This window comes from Tachypleus tridentatus, chromosome 1, assembly GCF_004210375.1.
Source record: "Tachypleus tridentatus isolate NWPU-2018 chromosome 1, ASM421037v1, whole genome shotgun sequence".
NCBI classification, from domain to species: domain Eukaryota; kingdom Metazoa; phylum Arthropoda; class Merostomata; order Xiphosura; family Limulidae; genus Tachypleus; species Tachypleus tridentatus.
The window spans coordinates 126,141,120-126,163,279 of record NC_134825.1 but is presented as its reverse complement, the minus strand read 5'-3'; the positions used below and the strand labels follow the sequence as shown (position 1 = coordinate 126,163,279).

Below are 22,160 nucleotides of genomic sequence, written 5' to 3'. Positions count from 1 at the left end.
TTACCCTTAGACCAGAAAGTGAAACAATATATGGTTGAATGTTTTAACAGAATTTTTAATTGTTCGCTTATTTTTATTGATGCTCAAAGACGCACAATGGGCTACATTAATTGTGCTCGCCCCAAACGCCGAATCTCAAGTAGTAGCATTATAAGCTCTCAAGCTTACCATTCAGCCACCAGGGTAGCTAAAGGTTTGGATTATATTTTATATAGTTTATATTTCAAAAGATGAATGATAGTAATCGGTTTCTGTGACAGTTAAAGTCATGAGACGTAGAGACTCAGTGGAAATCTTGAGGATTTATAACGCTGAAATTCGGTGAGATAATTAACAAATCTTAAAGTTGTTTTATTTATTGTTAAGGACAAATATATATATATATATTAATTTTCAGTTAAACAAAACTTTTCTATTCAAAGCGCAAATAGGTATTTGTTCGTTTGTTATTGAATTTCGCACAAAGCTACACGAGGGCTATCTGCGCTAGCCGTCCCTAATTTAGCAGTGTAAGATTAGAGGGAAGGCAGCTAGTCATTACCACTCACCGCCAACTCTTGGGCTACTCTCTTACCAACGAATAGTGGGAGTGACCGTAACATTATAACGCCCCCACGGCTGAAAGGGCGGGCATGTTTGGTGCGACCGGGATTCGAACCCGCGACCTTCGGCTTATGAGTCGAACGCCTTAACATGCTTGGCCATGCCGGGCCCGCACGTATTTGTTAGGAAAACACAATCAAAATAATCAAGCTAAAAAACTTTTGCATTCTATTTGACTATATTACTGACTTTCCTTTTCTCATTGTTTCCTATGGATTGCCACAAAATACCACGACAATATTCTAGTTTTAACTACGAGCATGCCAGTTTGCGGATCTTTTGTATAACATTATTCGGAGACATAAAAAAAAGAAATATTTTTTCTCAAAAACTAATCAACAGTAGTCGCTCAGGGTAAATGTCACTTAAATATTAGTATATTTATTTTATTAATGTCGAAATGAGATCAAGGTGAAAACTCTAGTGGTCTTCGCTTGAAGAATGAACGTGATTAGATCTATATAAGAAAAGTAAAATATGTTCTGAGTTAACGATTAAGTGGAAAAAGTGACAATAAAATTTAAATATTATTCAAGACAAGGAATGCTAACACTTTACAGTTTTTACAGTTTTTGAAGGAAATCATCTATTATTACTCTTCTCGAAATTATGAATATTAATTCTTCATTACTGCTATTAAAATGAGTTATTTTGATATTTTCACAAGAAATGAAGTTTGCATTTCCGTTTGGATCAAAGTGGAAACAAACGTTTTAGTGTTTTTAGTTACAGATGAAAAACAATTGCATTTTTACTCCGTAAAATATTGAATGTTTCATGATCACCTCCTGGAAATAAATTCAGTACTTTAATACGTAACTGCTATTTGGGAAGAAAAACAAAAAATACACATGTACATAAACTGTTTTATATTCCGAGTAACAACATGATAAGAAGTTTGTATACGTAAAATAAATGTAGAGTAAAAATAAGAGAGACAGACGGCTTCAAGAATGTGGAACAACTGTTGCGCAAGAAGATTTGAAGTTTTTTTACACAAAATGTTGACCTCAAACTTTGTACTGACCTCCAACCTAAGAATCAACTGCAAGTTATGATTATTTATATCTCCAACTCGCTTGAAGCTTTCTTCTAAAGGGCACTTGAAAGTCAGACATGGAAAACAACCAATCACGTGCTTCCTTTCAGGAGGCAGCGTCCCAGGTTTCGTAAGATGTGCTAATACTCTCTAAACAAGGAAACGTTTAGAAAACTGATTATTATCTATATTTTGCAACTATTTGACCTTCTCACAAGATTAAGCTTAAAATAAATGTGTAGTGGTGAGGATTTAGCTGTTTGAAGTTAAGTACAAAGCTATACAATGGGTTATTTGTGCTTTGCCCACCGCGGGTATCGAAACCCGGTTTATAGCGTTGTAAAACCACATACATGCTGCTGTGCCACTGGGGGCTAGTGGTAAGTGAATTTGGAAAACTGAGACGAAACAAATTGACAGGATAACTAAAAGAAAGAAGAAATATGATATAATCTAAATTACTAAAAACTAGTTAGATTTGGAGAACATTGATAACATGAATTACTTTGAATTTTCATGTTATAAGTCATTTTACACAACATTTTAGCCGCGGCATAGCAACTCATAGAATGGCTCTGAGTTTGTTTGTTTATTTCAAGTACAAGCATTTAGCTTTTAACCCCATCTTCTGACCGAACTTAGATCTATTTACAGACGCAGCTACTGAAGATTTCCTCTTGTCTTTTTAAAAGAGGGAGTGGGGTTCTTTTAAATATAATGAAAGAACTGCAGTGCGCCTGGGGAATTAGAACGTAGAAAAGGTAAACTGGAGGTTGAACATACGGGGGGTAGACAAATAAAAGTGGTCCACCTTGAAAATGTTGTTAATTTGTTATATTGTTTATTAGATAACAGAAAAATAAGTAAAATTATATGTTTGTAGAATGCAATCGACGAGATCTGTTTAAATATGACTTTAAATCTTAATTTTAACTCTGGCTTTCGTAAATACCCGAACTTTACATGATTTACTTACATATATTATTGTAAATTGTAATTGCAATATGCAGCCTGACTGAGGTATTGTGGTACTAGTAGCAACATTATTTTATTTATTATTAGCAGTAGTTAAGGTATAGTGTTAATAATTTGGTGTCAGGATGCACCAAAGTACCTCATTCCTTTGTTAATAGGCCTCGTTGTTGTACAACTAAGTAATACTGATTTGTTTTCTCCCTTTTTCGTACGTATTTACTTTGTTTTTAATTTATCTTAATTTTTTGTACTTCCTTAATTTTTTCTTTGTCTTTCATATTTTTATGGCTTGTACAATATTAAATATATAAGGAAAAGAGATAATTTTCAGAAAGTAGTCTGTAACTTGATATTCAAAATTCTGTTTTAAAATTCTCCACATGTGCTTTTATTCTAAGCTTAAAATTTGACTTCGCAGTTTTGTAGCCTGTTCTTCAACTGTGGCTTTTACGATTAAATATTTTTCATAAGTTATTAATAGAACTAACACTGAAAGTAGTACCGTACAACTTAACTTACAAGTGCAAAAGAGAACATTAAATAAAATAAGCCAAAAGTTCTCTAACTTGTAAAATGTAAATGTAGTTAAACATGAGTGCAACTTAGAAGTACAATACATGAAAAGCCCCCCGACTAGTACAGCGGTATGTCTCCGGATTTACCACGCTAAAATCAGGGGTTCGATTCTCCTCGGTGGGCTCAACAGATAGCCCGATGTGGCTTTGCCATAAGAAAACAAACATTACATGAAATGACAAATCTCTTATCATGTACTATTTGAAGTAAAATACTATGAAGATCGGTAAAAATAAAGAATACAGATTATCATAGTCATAATTTCTGTCCCTATTACTATTGTTATATTAGAACTTGAAGATTTATTGGAACAGTCATTGTTTAGATAGGTTTTTATTTATAGAGGAATAGTGAGCTTGCAAGGAAAAAAGGTGGAAGATATTTTAAAATTTCATTTTGAAATGACACACAAGGATTAACATTCAAGTGTTTCATGGTGTGTATCCAATACTGTTAATACATGGTAGTAATAGGATTCTAACAGTGTATGCAAAAATCAAAATTGCATATGATTTATGACTTAAACTTGAAGTTAAAGAAATAGATGTCTATAACTGTGAAAAAGAACAACAACAAAAACCAAAGAAACAAAAAAATTCCTCTGAGAAGAAATTATTAAATATAGCTTGAGTAATATCAGGCTTTGGAATTCTTTTGAAGAAACATTCTTGAACATAGTTGCCTTTTCAGTTATAGGGTGTGATATAAGGTGATAGTTTATGTCTTTACGTGTTGGTAAAGAAAGACCCAAGAGTTTGTTGTTTTTGTTAACTAGCTGCTTTTACTGTCACTTAAAATTAGGGATGGCTAATGCTAGGCTTATCATAATTTCCAAGCCTCAAACCAGTACAGTTTTCAATTTTTATTGTAGATATCAGCACTGATATAATAAAGAAGTGCTTTCATAACCTAACTCCCCTTAAGCTTTAATGCTTACACAAAAAAATGAAATACTGGTAGTTTATATCTTTAACACTTATTTTAATTCAGCAATACAAGGAACATCAAAATTTCATTAATTTTTCACTGAACACTTATTTTTTGTGACCATTCATATTTTTCTCTTGAATAAACTCTTCAAAAAATCTTTATTAGTTTTCATTTTTTCGAAGAACTCATTGCAACTCAAGTCAATATTGAGTTTACAATGCAACAGTCTTTTACTGTTGATTCTTTCATTAGACCTCTTTCTTGAGACCAAATGCTATTCATCACTGAAAACACTCTTTCAACTGCTTGGTAGACAAAAAATGTACTCCATAACTTTCCTGAGATTAGGTACAGAAATACTTTGATCTTTGACGTGGTTGAAAAGTTCTACCCATTTTTCTTTACAACCTGTTTCTTTTTCTTTCCACTCGTCACATTTTGATGACCAATGATTACAGAATTTCCAAGCATTTCATTAATTTTTTCAGCAGCTGCTTCTATGTTAGGCCACATGAAAACACTGTTTTTTATCCAAACAAAGTATTCCCCACCACTCAAACTGTTTTCCCACAACTCAATATAAGACAGGCAGCAATCATAAAAACTGGTAGATTCCTTTCTAATCAAGTTTACCTGGCATTCTCCCTCTTCCTCTAGCACACTGAGTACTTATTTCACATCAGAGGGAATAAAGTTATTATCTCATCTTCCTATCAGGTTGGTTTTTAACTTATAAAGTTCTGCAACAGTATCACTTGCAGTTGCTTTTGTTTTCTCCATGGCTAAAATCACTTTGTTGAACAAGCCTAGTTGTCCATGAACAAACCATAAGTACATTTCTTCACATTTACTCTCAAAAAATCTTTTTATCAACAATGGGCAGTGTTCTTGTGAAGAAAAATATGACTTCAGCCCTTCATAAATCTGGAGAATTCTTTCAACAACTGGTAACAAAGACAGAAATCACATATTTCCGTATTGGAAAACCTTCTTATACTCAATTTCTAAAAACTCAGAATTCTTTTAGGTGTATAACACGCACAGTGTACATATAGAAATATCTGTAAATTTTGACTACCAAGCTTTCCCCTTCAACAGGAAGGACATCAACTGCAGTTTGGAAACAGTTATGTGCAACATGAGCATTAAAACCAATGCCCATAATATTTCTGCGAAGTTCCTTCTTTCAGTCGACTATATACATTGTTTTTTTCCCTTTCTCTTTACACCTCCAAAATTTGTGTTGCAGTTGCCACCACAATAAGCAACAATTTTTTTTGATAAATCATGTTTTTTTTAAAGTGGACACCAAGAAATTCGTCAAAATTTGTGATGTCACTCCAGATACCAACTGAAAGTCTAAAAGTTTTATTTTCACTCCTTCCTCTGGCAAAAAAATATCACACCATGACAGGTATAATTTTGGCATTTTTTTGGTTTGAAGTTTCTGGTGTAAGTTAAACAAATTAGACCTCCATTAAGTCTCTCTTCAATTCTTCTGCTGCTAAAGGAACAACTACATTCAAAATAATAGCCTCATTCTTCATTCTGGCAGAATTGAACTTTGGTTCAAATAACTTTCCAAGAGTTTGGAAGAACAATCAGCTGTTTTTAAGCTTATGGACAGCACTGTGATTAGCAAAGACAACTGAAACAAGTCACTCTCTTTAAGCACAGTTTTTTGAAGAATACATCAACTCTTGAACTTTGAGCAACTACTGAAAGACTAGCTGCATGTTTAGCACTTTTTAAATGGTCTTTTATGCCTGGGCAGCCACCATATGAAACAGAGAACTCAGATGAACACTGCAAACATTTGATTCTGTCCTCCTTGCCAGAAATGTTTTTCAAGTGTTGATATTTATTTTGCAATTTACTGTTGAATGTGCACTTTCTTTTACCAGGTTTGGACATTATGACTAGGATTAATTTTTAAAATAAAAGAACGAAAATAATTCAATATGTACCATATGACTGACATAATAAATACTGAAATAAATAAAGCAATCACAAAGCACAAATGCTTGCTCAAAGAAAGCTTTGCATATGCTGTCACTCCAAACATGCTCGCCCTTTCAGCCGTGGGGGCGTTATAATGTTACGGTCAATTTCACTATTCGTTGGTACAAGAGTAGCCCAAGAGTTGGCAATGGGTGGTGATGACTAGCTGCCTTCCCTCTAGTCTTACACTGCTAAATTAGGGATGGCTAGTACAGATAGCCCTCGAGTAGCTTTGTGCGAAATTCAAAAACAAACAAACTTGTTCCTTTTATATATGCCCAAAATATACTTAAAGACTGTTTTAGGTAATATTCAAGAAAAACATTATTTCCACAGTTAACAGATGAATGATATAAAAGCCCACTGTATTATTAAAGAATATTTTAAAAACATCTTAAATATTACCTAATGTTTTTTCATACTTTATATAAGACTAAACATGTTATACTGTGATAAAAATTTCATGTCATATCCAGAACTTAGCAAGCATCTTTTTGAGCAGTAGGAAATGGAAAGCTAGTGAAACTTCATAATCGATGCACTCAAAGGTGTTTACACCTGTCTTTCTTAGCTAATTAAAAACCTGTAAATATTGTTCACATTCTGCTAGGAAGCAGTATGTGAGCTGTTTCTTGAACTTGGAAACAGGATTAATAATGTGTACATATCAAAAACATAGTTGGTTGAAATTAATTTCTGTAAAATAATTGTGTAGATCTTAATTAGTTTGCACACGTAACTCAAAAATGAGATTTACCTTTTTTATTGTATTGTTTGGTTGATTCATCCAATTATATATGCATAAACAGTAAGAAGTATGAAAATGTGAAGTCACTAAGGTATTTCATATGTAGCTATAATTGATTATGTTTGTAAGAAAAAGTGCTGATGTGTTTGTTGATTTTTCATTCAGTCTGTGTATTGTATAGCATGTTTGTCTAGAGCCATGTGATCATAAGGTTATTGACAATTATTGTATTTGTTTTTAAATTTCATTTAAAAATTGAATTACAGAAAAATATTGTAAGTTTAATACACTATTTTTATTGAAAAATGTATACAGTAATGTGTGTATATTAATACCTCTAACCTGTATGTAAATACTCTTACAGGCTAAAAATAACAGATTAAAATTTTGGGAGTAAACTTTTCCCTTAAAAAAGATTTTTATACCTTTAGGCTTCAGATACTTAAAAGTACCTGTGGATATAAATCAGTTTCTTTTTTTTTTCTCAAGACCATTTGTGTGTTTTGTTGGAATTTTAGTAAAACTAAATTGGCACATTGAAGTCAACAAGTGAACTTTCATTTAAAGAACTGGTATCTGCAGACAGCATTCTCAAAGAATAGTCTTCATTGAACTTTTCATGGTATCTTAAGTACAAGTAGAATGGCTGGCTTTTATATTAGTGTTATAGTTGTAACATTGCATGTAAAAAATATATATATTTTTAATATTGTACAGTAGTGTTTTCTAATTAAAAATATTATGATTTGAGTTAAGAATTGTTGATATAATTAGTCTATTTATTATTTTCACTTGTATTTTGAAATTTCAGAATTGTCAACTTACAAAACTGAATTAGAAATTATGGCTAAAAGTAGAAATAAGATGCACTTTGGGAAAGTGATGGGAAAAAAACTTATAAAAAGTAAAGGGAAAATTGTACTATAACATACCACAGAAAATGTCTTGTGCAACATTTATATACTAGAGTATTGTTTGAGATATTTTTAGGTGCAAGTGATTTATGAAATATTAAAAGTTGGTACCTTAAAGTACCAAAAAAAGGTTAATAAGCCAACAAACTTGTGTTATATTACATTTTGGAAATTAAGTTTAAAGTTTTATCTCTTTGCAGTACTGTGTGATTAGAATATTATCAATAGGCATGCTATAATATTTCTTAAGTGGAATCCTAATATGTTTTGTGATATTGTGGAAGCTTTTTCTTAATAGTTAGCATGCTCGAATGTAACTTATTTAGCTCAGGTAAATACTAATTTTTCTATTTTAATGCAATAGAAGTTAATTAAAACATTACTTAAATGACTGCTCATAAATAATATATTTTTAGGACAAGTTTTATTAGCACTTTTCTGTGTATAAGGCTTAAGGTTATTTATATGTCAAAATGCAGTAATATGTGTGTAAAGTGATTAATTTTTGTTGCTGTTTAATCCTCTATATGAAACCTTCTGATTCCAAATGTTAGAAGTTTTGAAAAATAGGCAAAAACTGGATGAGTGAAAAACAATGTTGTATACAAAAACAATACGTCTTTGGAGATGGACTAAAATTACTACAGCAATAAAAAGTAACTTTTAAAACTTTTGTAGTTAAGCAGGTACAGTACAATCTTCATTGTGTATTCCCACTATAAACAACTAAAATTACTCATCAGGCTTGTTTTTGAATATCAGTTAAAAGATATTTTGAAATTATAAAGGATTTCTTTAACCCCTGTTGCTCTCTTAGAATGCTTGTTATTTTCACTCTGACGTAATTCTGGAAGAAGTGACCATCTGTTTATTCTTATGATTTGAATGTTAAAAGTGTATTATTTGGTTTATTGCATTTTTACTGTCTAGAATTTGTGGAGTTTTTATATCATAATTACTAGAAGTGAGTTGTATCTGATAACTTCATGCACTTCAAGTTTTGGTTCAGGATAAAAGTTTATAGTTAATTTTAAGGAGTTGCTGAAAATGTTGATTTAGTAACTGCTCAGAATATTTCATCTGTAGGTATTCTTAGAATTTAAAGAAGTAATATTTTTATAATTTTTCTTAAAATTTTGTAATTAAATATTGAATATACAGATCCAAAAGAAAATATTGTGCACCAGTAGTCAAGAGATGGCATCACTGGCATTTGTAGTTGGAATCAAAAAACAAATTATAAATTCCAGGTAGTAGAACAATTCACTATTGGATAACCACATTTATATTATTTAGTACTGAGTGCTTTAAATAAATCAGCATGTCAGTTAACTTTTAATGCTGATTTTATGTGAAAGAACCAATTAATTTATGATAATGAAGTTGAATAATTATTTTCATCATTTAGTGGGTAAGCCTATGTATTTCTGAGTGTATTAAATGATAATTTTTGGCAACTAATTTCACTGTTTTGGGGGGTTTATTAACTTAGTAGAAAATGTTTCCATTTTAAGAAATTATATTTGATAATTTCAGAAGATATATTAAATTTAGTGTATCATAGCATCTTTTTGCTTTAAAAAATTCACTTAAGCTTGTGATCAGAATAAATCTTGAGTCATACTTTATTTTCACAAGGTAAAAATAAGCAAAACAAAACACAACCATATAGAAGGCTTATCTAAAGTTCTAAAAAGTGAACATTATTGTACATGTCAACAAAGAATAATTATTTCTAATACTGTTCAAGAATTGTTATTAAGATATCAAATGATCTAGAATAATTTGTAGAATTTAAAGAAAAGTTTATTCACAGCAGAGGATTTGCATCATTTTCATTCTTGTCATCAGTCATAATCTTTTGTTGTTGTTGAATGATGACATACACTTTTCCTTCTACTTTGCACATACACATCATTTTGCAGTTGAGATTTTGTGATTTATATGAATGATGGATGAAGCATTTTGTCATTTTACATCCATGTATAATTAGGTGGATGATTGCAGATATGGTAGGAGACTGTACTGTTGGAATTGTTTTTTTTCAGTATTTTCACTGGTTGTTTGTTTTTTATAAGTTTAAATTAGAATTTCCATTACAAGTCATTTGTTAAAAAGGAAACTAAGTCTTACATTTTTGCTGTACAATCAGTATTTTTAATCTTACATATTTTACATTTATTTAAATTTCACAGTTAAAATTTGTCAAAATAGTCATACATAAAAATATAAAAGACTGGTACACATTTATACGATGAACCTCAGTCAGCTATGGTTTCTATGAAACGTATAAAATTGAACTGTTTTTCCAAAATGTACAGATTTAGAAGAATCTATTTGTTGTGATAAAACACCGCATTCTATAAAAAATTATTTAAGATAGAGTTACCACTTGAGTCATGGTTAATAAGAATAGTAGAATGTAGCTAGATTCTATTTCACATGCAATTTTTAAAGAAAGAGGATAAAAGTGTCATCAACATATCTTCTGTACATTACTAGTTTCAACTTGGTCAGGCAGTTTTTAAACCAGATGTTCTCAGCATCACAAAGAATTGCTTTAGCTGAAGTTGGTCCCAATAGAGAATCAGCTTCCACATCATTGTTTGTTTGTAGAGGGTGTTAGTGGAAAATAAATGCAAAAGTGTGACAGAAATTTCCAGTATAGCTTTAAACTATATTTTGCACAGACCATTAATGGGAATTTTGTTTTTGAACATTTAAGCAGGCAGATCATCTGATATTGAGAAATAGCAACAGTGAGATGACTATACATCATTATTATTTGTTTAGTAACAACACTGAGGTGAATTCTCTAAGGTAGTAAAATTGTAATTCACTAAAAATAAGGTTAGAATCACAAACAAACAAAAAAAGTCTTCTATAGCACATGACAGTAATATACAATATTAAGGTGTAGAAAGTTGGCACGTTAAACTAGAGACTACTAGAAAGAAGCCTGGGTGATATTCTCAGTCCTTTAGGTATCCATATTATGAAGCTTCAAAACAGCTTGATAGTTATATGTAGCAGAGCTTGAACTTCGAAAGTAATAACTGATTTTTTTAAGACTAGTACTTTCTACTTGTTGATAGTACTGTAAATTTCTTATTGTCTTAAAACCTTCTTTACAGTAATATGTTTACTTTTCTCAGGGCATTTAACTTTGTGATGGTATTATCTTTGCCTTCCTTCATGAGATGCACTAATACAATCCACTTCTATGTTAACAAACTCCTTTGTATCTATCCTGAATTGTTGCTGCTTGTAGCTAAAACACTTTGTCACTTACCAGTATATTTTAATATAATCTTGATCAATCATTTATATTATCTAGCAATAATTATCTAATTCCTTATTTGGTGATAGCAGAATTGAGGAAACATGAATAACTGTATATTTTACAAATATTAAATTAATCATGACTGTGGTTTTTCATTATAAGGACACATTGCCAGGCATGGACTGAAACAACTTGCAAATGGGTATAAATATACTTAACCAAAACAGTCTGGTTGGGAACTTTGATACTGACCTTGAGACAAGTCAGCAGATATTACAGTTGACTTTTAGTAAACTTTGGTGATATCATTCTTCTCTGTGATGACTTTGGCATTGACAAGCCTGCCCATTAGTTTGTGTAGTGGACAAATCATTTCTGTATGCATGAAGCCAACCATTGTGTCACCAGCCTGAAATATTAACAAACGTTATAAATAGCATGAATTAATTTGTCAGTTATCAAATTCCCGTGTAATTCATTACTCACATGTAATCTTACCTAGAACATAACATTGAAGTCATTGAGAACTAGGAGGATCAAATCCAAGAAGGCAGAGTAAAACCACATCTCCTCACTGAGTAGGAACTTGATACAATGCATTACACAGCCAAGTTTCTCAAAATCTGGGTGGCTTTAAAAATAGGAATACTTTGCTGGCCACTTTTGAAGTAGTCTGTTCACACATATCTCTAAGGACAGTCTGGTTCCACAGTGCTTCAAAAGCTTCATTGGCTCTGTATCAGTGAACTCCTGGAAACTGCTGTACTCCTCTTTGCACTTGGAACTGAAGAGAAAACACACCTATTATTTGAACAACATTCTACACTTAGTCTGATCAAATATAAGCAATTTGAAATTTTTAATTTTCTCTTTTTTATTTTTATCTTTATTGCATAATGTTAGAATATTTCATTAATATACCTGTGATGGAAATGGAAGATGTCAACTAGGATGTTGTCAACTGGTAGTGGAAGTGTCTTCACAGCTCTCTGGGTGCAGATGTTGGCATGGTGACACACACACAGCTGGCATCAAACACATGGGATTCATCTCTTGGATTCTTGTTAAAACACTTTTGTTTTTTCCTACCGTGACACTACAGTTATCCGATGAGAAGCCTACACAGTTGGTACATGGGATATCTCTGCCACTGAAATAAAGTTTAAAAAATTAAGGATCTAATGTTAAGAGTATTTAATGTCTACATCATAACCATAACTTTATAATGAAATAATGAAAATTGTTACAAACTATCTTGGTAAACTGACATGGTTTAAAGAATAGTGGTTAAATTTCTAATGAAATTATTGAAAATTACCTTGATATTCTTAGGCATGTGAAGATACTCTCACTGGTGCCAAAGTTGCATGTGGGTATCTCAACAAAATGTGTGCAGATCTTCTGCAGCATCTGGTTGTACACACATACGAGGATATTTAGCTTTTTCTTATCGTCTTTGTCATTGTTCTCATCAATCATGATGATAAACTTTTCACTATGGCACATTTTGGCAACCTCCTTGTCCCAGTATGGTTCTAAGGTCTGAGTAATGATGTGGGTCATCTTAGTTCTCTTGAAAGCAAACTTCTGTGCTATGGAAGAGTCAGGAAACATCACTTTCACAAGTTTTGTGAAATTGTCTACTATGGTGAAGGGAAGGTTGTGCTTGACAATGGAGCTGGCAAACAGAGTCTCAGCTAGGATTACTTTGTCCACATTACTGTTGCTGCTGTCAAACATTGAGGCCATTAATGGAGTTGATGACACAACACCATGCTTTTCTCTGTGGGAAGGGATGTGGGTGAGCCCAATGAGGTCATTCTTGCCACCATAATAAATTTTGAAGTCCAGTTTACAGGAACTGCAATGGGCATAGTCTGTCCCCCTGGATGTGCACCACCTAAGATATGATAAAATAAGTTTTATTTAAAGTTTATGGGTAAAACAATACAATAAAGCTCATATGAACTTTTGACCAACAAATACAAAAAGCAAAAAATACAAAAAACAAAATCACCTGAATTTGTTATCTATGCTTTATTGAATTTGGTGAGGTACTTGGTCTGTTTTGTGAGTGATGAGTTTGAAGGAGATAACATACATTTAGGCATCTTAAAGATTCTTTGATGACTAAGCAGTACCAATGACTATTTGTTAAATAAACATGGGTATAAACAAACCACCAACTGCAGACTGCATGTGCAGACACTGCTGTGCACAATTTTGTGAAGGTTGGTGCTGTTAGGAATACTCAGTGTGATCCTGAAGGGGGCAGAAAAGTTATAAAATTATTATTAAAATGTTGTAATTTCTTGTCTTTCTGCTAATGATAGAAAGAAAAAATTATTTTGAATTCATATAAAATTTACATTAACTGGGTAAATTGTAAGGAGTGAAAGCAATTATAACAACAATCATAAAGCTCAGAATATTTTTTATTTAAAGAAAACACATTCTCATAAAAATACTGCTAATAATCAACTTTAGTTTTTTCACTTTCATCTTATAAATCATGGTGAGTGTCAAAGCAATTCTGTTAGTTGAAAAGCATATCAACAATATTGGCATAAGGTGTACTTGTAACTGATGACAAGTACATTTTGCAGTAATGGAATCACTAATAGTGGTGATGTTTGTTAGTTGTTGTCAGCATTACATATGATGGAGAAATAGAAAATTCATAAGGAAATTTAGAGTAAAATGGGGGTTATGTATAAAATTGGAAGAGATAATAATTGCACAGGTCTGCTTTTTTATTTTAAATAGAAGGTCGGGAGGAGCAGTCTGAAAACAGGTTTTTCATCTCCAGTCAGAAGTATGACATGTATGGGGTAAGGTTGTGGTTTAGTGTGATGCATAGAAATTTTTCCATTTGGAACACAAGATGGCAGTGGCATAAAAACAAAGTTTGATATTTCTCAATTTTTTGGATTTTCTGTTTAAGTTTCTATGGAAGATAATAGATTGTGGTTTTGTTGAGTTTAGGATATTAACCAAATTGAAAAATGTTGCCCTAAACACATGGTTGTCATTTTGACATGTTTTGAAATACTAATTGAATGTGTACAAAGTTGCTTACCAGTAGTCTTCAGAAGAACAATTTCATTATCATTAATTTTGACTTTCTTCTTACCTCTCTTATTAATTTACAATTCAAATCATTCAAAATAAACCTGACATATTTCTTTATCATGTGGAGTCATATTTTGCTATTAGTTGCTTGACCTTGACTAATTTACTACTGGACTGCAACATATTGTAATGCTTTCTCATTGATGGATTTTACTTCTTGCCAGGTATGCTAATTGGTTCACTTGTTTCCAAATTCAGCTCAATGAAAAGCAATTGTATTTGCTGCATATGAAATGAATGCATAACACTAGCATTATTGTGTCACTCTGTAATGATCCACATAGTAGGTTACAGTGAATACAACATCCATCTTTGCATAATGACAAACAGGACTTTTCCTTGAGCATCTCTCTTTTCTTTGACTGGTTATGAAGTATGTTTTCTTTCAGTTGATTAACACTTGTGGGAAAAATGAGGTTACATACATTGGAACTATATGATTATAGTTCAGAACATCTTCCAATTCCTGAAGTTGTTCACATTGTTTGGAAAATTCATCTGGAATTTATGTTCTAGGCTAAATGTGGGCTGAAGGCCTTTTAAGGTTTCATTTCTCTTGTAATCTCAAGATTCATTCTTTCCAGGAACACATTTTGTTTCATTGTGCTTGACTACTTTCACTGCTTATCTTTGATGATTGCTTTTTAATGCACCAATTTTTCCACGTTGTTTATGATTATTATTTTCTCACAATATAGCACATAATTTTAACCACGTTTCCAAAGAAAATGGGTAAACTTGTGCACATAAATTCTTGTTTTCTGGGGTTGTATTGTCAAATTGGTAAAAGTAACTGTTTGACATTTCTATGGACAAAAAATGGCTTTCATCCAATAACACTGTTGCATATTTAACAGTTTCTAAAGTTTCTATATCAGATGCATACCTCAGATGTAAAATAGATAGTAAAAATAACATGATTTGCCCTGCTTTATAGAAGAATTAAAGTAATTCTACTGATTCACCAGTTTATTCCCCACTCCTCACATAATTTTGCTAATTTCTTTCATTGTTCTCTCAGCCTAATATAGTGTATATTTCTCATATTTTTCCATTTGTTGCTGTAAAGCTCAATAAAGATGTTTGTAATACCACTGTAACAAAGTATAGGTTGGGATAATCCACTAGATCATCAAATAATGCAGATTAGTGTAGCTTGATATCCTATCTCTACATGGCCATTGGTGACTGATGTTTTTGTATTGGTTAACACTAGGACATGTTAATTATTACAATTTCAAATAGTCTAAAACTGGGTTAAATTGTAATTTATATTTAGAAATTAAATGTCCATATGTATCCAATTTATGATGCTTCCCAACAAGGTTGATACACACAGATTCTTTTTTGATACAAATATACTTTGGTATACTATACAAATGATAATACAATTTACAGTAATAGTCATTATAAATAATGATCTGCGTACAAAGTTTTTATAAACTTACAAAGAATATTGAGTCTTTTTTCTGCTCTGGGACTTCCTTGATGTCTTACCAAGGGTTCATGATGAGCAAAATAGTCTTGCGTTGATGTAAGTACAATTCACTTAACAGGGAGCTAGGTAGCTCTGTGTTCTTCACTTTTTGCTGATAACACAAGTTTTTCACAGCTGAGTTACATAATGTCTTTGTAAAAATACTAATGTCTGATGCAAATATCTGAAGTTCCTGATTAATAAGCATTAATCACAGTTACAGCTTCAAAGGTTTATATTACAGTGTACCAACTATAGCAAAACAATGATATAATCATTCCCTTGGTATGCCTTGTTAGTTACATTTATAGGCACAAGAGGTGTTTCTATCAATATCAGTCTGTACAATAATATAGATGATACACTAGTGTTTACATGCACACATATATTGTTGATTCTTATTTTCTACAATTTTAGAGAATGTGGGAATTTAGCAATAGAGATTTAACAGTGTAAGTTGCATACATTTCTAAATTTTAATCTAACTTAAATATCATTATCAAAACATATACAATAATAAATCTTTCACAGCTCATTCCTTAAACAATTAAAAATTGGCTTTAGACAATATTTAACTAAGATATGTTCATACATTGAAAACAACTCATTTAACATAATATGTTATCAAAGAAGTATACAACTTCATCAATCATAATCAATACAAATAACCTTAATCTGAAGCTGACCTAAGAAGGTCGAAACATTGTTCTGTACTTTATTTTAGTTAAAGTTTTAATATTTGTATCGGTTGTCTTTTGACTACATTTTTACTTCAAATTAGTTTTGCATCATCACAAAATATCCTTATATCATAAAATTACATAGCATGTGAAAATGCATCAGCACAAATGTTATAAATTGCTTTGACATGAATTATCTTCAAATCCTACTCTTGTCATGACAAACTACAATTTAACAGTCTTCTGTTATTGCACTTCATTTGGTTCAAAAATGTCAATGGTTTACAATCACTGTAAGTGACAATAGCTTGTTGTGATGTGGATCAAAAAATTCTGAAGCTAACATTAAAGCCAATATTTCTTTTTTCCATAATAGAATAATAATTCTTTTGGTGACAATTAAACATTTTGGCAAAATAGCAAATAGGGTGTTCAATATCTTTGTCATCTCTTGTAACAGAATGGCACCAGGACCAAAAATGCTGGCATCAACAGCTAATGCAAAAGTCTTATCAAAGTCAAGTACCATCAATACAGGATAAGCACACAATAAGGATTTGATCTTATTAAAAGCAGATTGACATATTTCAGACCATTTGAACTTTTGATTTTTCTTCAGTAGGTTTGTTAATGGTACAGTGATGTCAGCAAAAGTTTTACAAAACTTTCTATGAAAACCAGCCATTCCTAAAATTCTCATCAAACATTTCTTGGTAGGAATTGGATAATTCACAGTACTCTCAACTTTGGCTTGAATGTCAGAATTACTCAGCTTGATGTTGGATTCATCTTCAGTATTTTCAAATTTATGGATGTCTGAGTCAAAGGGACTATCATCAGTATCAGAAGACCATTTTATGGTTAAAATATTTTTTTAATGCATCTCACATGTGATATGGCTTCAAAATACTGATATGACACAGCACCTTATGATTTTGGACTGTATACATTAGATTTGATCTATTTAGCACTGAGCTGATAAACAACCTGTTGAAACAACACTGACATAAAATTGATCCCTGATTAGACTGAATTTCTTTGGGCAAGCCAACAGAAGTAAAGAAAGTAATCAAAGCCATAGAAATGTTACAGACTGAAATGTTTCCCAAAGGGATGGCTTTGAGGAATTGAGTGGATGCACACATGATAGTAAACAAAAACTGGTTCCTTTATTAAGTTTATGGTAAAGGCCCAACACAGTCAATAATTACAAGCTTTTAAAGGAGCAACAGGAATTTTCTGGCTTGGCTTTCTGATCAACTGGCAGGTATGACAAGTTTTACAAAACTGAAAAACATCTTGACTAATTTTGGCCAAAAGAAATGTCTCATAATTTGGTCAGGATTTCATGGGCAACTTTCAACATTTCAGAATTATATGCTTTTGGAACACAGATTTGATAAATACAGTGATTTATGTACATTTATGTACTTAATATATTTCTTAACTATTATTGATGGCACTATTTCTGCTGAGGAGTTTGGCTGAGACAGGGGCCTACTGGATGGAACAAACTCTTTGTGTGCTGTAGACTTTGGTTTATCAACTCTTTTTAATTCAAGCATCCTATACGAATAAAGTGTTTAAAGTAACTGAGTGTACCAGAAGAATTCTTCTTTGGAGCTTACAATGAAATATTTGCATACACATTAAAGCTTCATTTAAATTATTCTGACGTATGTAAATGTGCCAGTCTTTTCCTTTTAATTGATTGAGCTTTTTTTTTGTCTTTGCCTTTTCAAATAATTTATAATTCAAATTAAGAATGAAAACTTAATTCTCATGATGAGCCAACCAATCACTACAGTCTATTTGAGAAGTTTGGCTCTGTACAATAATTAATAATTAGTAACTTACTCATCCACCTAGCTAGTTAATTTGGTCTACACTTTATTGATACTTTCAGTAGGGTGTTATAAACCATGATATGGAAGCATTTAATCATATGGTAGTAGAATTGGACTGGTTTTGACTGATATTTTCATTATAATAACATTTAGAATCCATGATATGATATGGTAACAGCCACTAAATTGTCAACACAATAATATTCACAATCCTAAGCAAGCTAATAAACACCACAATGCATTTATATTTCATTAAGTTATGTCTTTTAAAGTATGTGATAATTAACCACAAGTTTTAATGTAGTATGTAGATCATTTAAAACATTAATAAATGATACAAGGTACAGTTTGAATCAGCAGAAAAACTTTGCTTGTTTAATTATAAAAATGTTTAAGGCAAAACAATATTACTATGAGGTATATGAAGGCATAAAGGTAGTGATTTGAGTACTATAATATACATATAAGTATAAAAAATCATCTTGTTATTAATAAGTAAAGCATACATTGTGGTTATGTTGCCACCGTTTTTGCTTAACACTGATAATATATCCTCACCCTTTTTTTTTATACATGTAGAAGAGACTGGGGCTAGTTATGATTTTTAGTGTTAACTTTTTTCTTAAAAGCTGAAAGAAATAACAATGTATTGCAGTTATGTAGCACATTATGTTTATTAACAAAAACAACCAATATTTGCTTTCCACATTTTCTTCTTGTTGAGGCATATGATAAACTGGAACCAAAACAATCTGTAACAAATTACCCCCATTTTATGGGGCACATCATAATGCTATATGGTGTATGTTGTTATAATATTAATAATAGGTAATTTAAAAACAAAAAAAACATGCATTGTGGGTGCCAGTTGCTTAGTTATATTAAAAGTTATGTTTATGACCTGTAATTTAAGAAAAGTCAGACATTATTAAGACAGAATTACATAATTTAAACTAAATAAATTCAATATTTAATAATGGTCCAGTTTGAAATCAAATGCTTGAAATACAAAAAAGGAGTGTGACAGGTGAAGGTGAAGAGAGAGCCAGATATTTAACAGATAATTTCTTAAACATTTTGAACATTCTTTAGCCCCGGTGTTTATCTTTTTAATCGTGACTAAATAATTTTTATTTCAGTATGATAAACTGATATTCAGTGTATGTAATATATATTTTCACATATTTTCCACTAAAAGTAGCTTGTATACTATTTTGAGTCTAAAGCAAACAGAATAAAATAATATCTTGCTCACTGGACATATTATTTACATAACAGTATACAAATATGAAGTTATCATGCATTTAGAAAGCTCTCTTGCATATTGCCACCTGACAACCTTGGATGAACTTACTTTAAATCAGATCAATTTATGCTAGATTTTTTATTGTATATTTTATAGTTAAATGTTATATGATATATATTGTTTTTTACTTCAACATCACACTTATGTGTGAGTTTGTAAATTTTGTAAGATTTTGGCTTTTTTAAGTGGAGGTATTTTGGAAAGTGCTATTTGAATAAGAATGTTTTTAATATTTAAATTAACTTTTGAAATTTGAAGATATAATTATCATGTCAGGAAGTTAAATCAAGTATTTTAAAATGGTGTATATGGTCAGTTTGTAGTTTTATTTAATAAGTAATTGCTGAATTTATTAAAGAGATCCTTGATACTACTGTATCACTGAATGTGATTTTATTCTGATTAATAAAGTAATTATGTGGATTAAATTGTGTTTCTACTTATTAATAAAACAATATTCATTAGTTAGAATCACACATAATTTAACTAACATAGGGATACAGTTATTCAGTACAGGTGTGTAAATTCTAGGAAATTACATATACAGTCAGAACTTCCAAACACATCTGAACATTACCTATTTCAAAACATTAACTCCTTTCCACACACACAAAAAAACAAACTAGGATGGAAACAGTTCACATTAGGTATCATTTTAATATATACCCAATGGATTCAGAAACATAGTAGAGAGGTCAGTGTGAATTAAAAAACAACTTCTAGCTTTTGAGACAATACCTAACTTCTTCAAACAGGATACCTATAAATTTACATACCATTAGCCTTGAGGTAATTCCCAGCTAAAATTCACATGTTTATCATGAACTACACTGGTATATGATGATATCATCATGTGAGAAAAGCCCTCTACCAGTAGGAGGGCAACACAACCTCCATGCACAGTAACACCTCTAAAGCACTTGCCCAGAAAAATGTTTGCATTTTTTTCCTTGTATTGACTTGAACAGACAATTCAATTTTTTTCAAGTGATTTTGGATGTACATTTAATAGACCAAATTTTAAATGTTCCAGCTCAGATAATGTTTTGGTATTTTGTACAGAGTTTAAGTTAAATATTTTATAAGAGTAAAATTGGAAGTTCTTATGTTTCCAGGTGCTGCTGAGAAATAGTAAGTAAAAATGTTTTAGTTTCTGGTGTTTGAGTTCTCTTTAAGGTAAAACAACCAGATGAGGAAATTAAATGAGGGTGAGTAAAATATTTCAATGATTGAACACGATTGTAAACATGACATATGTACACAGAGAAAAAATTATACATGTAGGATAAGATACTGATGTTAATGGTATGAATATACAAAAATGCAAATTTTACAAAATAAAGAACTTGGATGGTAATATCTCATGCTATATATAATTTTATTATTTTGTAAATATGTTGAGTAAAGTAGTTTGCAAGAGTATATTTCAAAAGTTTTTAATTTTCTAGCAGAAATTCAAAAAATAAAATAGTCTTATTTAATGCTGGGAGCTTCTTTATTGGGTTTTCTCTGAACAGCAAAAATTGGAAGTAGAAATTATGTCACCATCCAGCACTATGTTGAAATGTCTTGAACATAGGCTAATTAGTTCATTCCCATAGCTGGATCTTGGATAGCAACTAAACGGAGCCAGCACTAAATAAAACATTTTCCACTCTTCATGATGATGAGAAACCTATTTGTAGTAAAAAATGTATTCTAAAGACGACTGTTATGGGCATTAAAACTGTAACTAAAAAAAAAAAAAAAAAGGGTGCAGAACAACATTTTGAGACTAGAAGGTTGAAATGTTGTTCTACACTTTATTTTATTAAAGTTTTATTACCTATACCAACCACCTTTATGAAACATTTTCCACTCTATTCAGCACTAATCAAGTATTAACAATTTCACATTTAATTTTTTTCTAATTCGATAGTTGGGAACCAATTAATGTGAACCAAGTGTACCTGCATCTTCAAGAAAGGACTATGCTACAAACTTTACTGGAAGTGAGGACATGAATGTTTCCTTTATCTGGTAATTAATGAATACTAACATTGTCCCAGTCCTTAAACTGTGTCTGGTTTAAATGTTTCCAAGCTCTTCTTTCCTATTTTCTGGATTCTATGTGTAGTACTGTTTCATATACTCTGAAATCTTACATGAAAATATCTAGGCATCTGTCTTAAGATTTAGCCCAAATTTAGTGATGACGTTTGCCTAATTCCACAATTAAATATACAAAGAAATACAGTTATGTTACTCAGTCATTGAAATACTGTCATACATTGATCTCGTGAACCGTCAACATATTTGAAATGAGATAAGCTTTACACTTTTACCAAAAGAAAAATGGTAAATTATCTCCTTGAGGAGGTAACATCTTTCTCACATCACATAACGCTACTATTAAAATAGTAAATATACATACATACTTCCGTGTGGATATAAAACCTTTTCTCCCTTTTGATTAATGTCGACAAAGCAAAAGTTGTCCTTCCCACTTAATGCCACAGAGAGAATAAGTCTGTAGTTTTTTGTTGTTTTTTCAAGTGCTGTTACAATGAATTACTTGTTTGCTTTATTATGTGCCTTTAAAAAAAGTTTGGTGGATTTAAAATAGTTGGAAAAATTGTTTGTATGTTCATAAAAAAGAAACGTAATCCA

General features: G+C 31.2%; 2 protein-coding genes across 4 annotated transcripts in view; one reads left to right on the top strand and one right to left on the bottom strand.

Moving 5' to 3' along the window:
• The first annotated feature begins 236 nt into the window (after nucleotides 1-236).
• The window catches only part of LOC143222882 (protein GVQW3-like), a 30,668-nt gene continuing 8,744 nt past the window's right edge, over nucleotides 237-22,160 (top strand). Inside the window, exons 1-2 of the mRNA XM_076450017.1 lie at nucleotides 237-321; nucleotides 21,430-21,530. The gene's annotated coding sequence lies outside the window, so the exon portion shown is untranslated. The remainder of the gene's footprint in view (nucleotides 322-21,429; nucleotides 21,531-22,160) is intronic.
• Nucleotides 9,921-21,991, bottom strand: LOC143222876 (uncharacterized). Of its 3 annotated transcripts, none has more exons than XR_013012567.1 (5): nucleotides 21,929-21,991; nucleotides 12,388-12,969; nucleotides 11,991-12,219; nucleotides 11,568-11,853; nucleotides 9,921-11,478 (listed from the first exon to the last, which is right to left on the bottom strand). XR_013012567.1 is itself a non-coding variant. In XM_076450000.1 (4 exons), exons 2-3 carry the CDS (start codon nucleotides 12,816-12,818, stop codon nucleotides 12,027-12,029), a joined length of 624 nt encoding a protein of 207 aa, XP_076306115.1. In that variant the 5' UTR covers nucleotides 12,819-12,969; nucleotides 20,288-20,375; the 3' UTR covers nucleotides 9,921-11,853; nucleotides 11,991-12,026. The 3 variants fall into 3 exon arrangements, 1 of the variants encoding a protein (XP_076306115.1); XR_013012554.1 differs by lacking the exon at nucleotides 21,929-21,991 and adding an exon at nucleotides 20,288-20,375; XM_076450000.1 differs by lacking the exon at nucleotides 21,929-21,991 and adding an exon at nucleotides 20,288-20,375 and having other exon boundaries at nucleotides 9,921-11,853.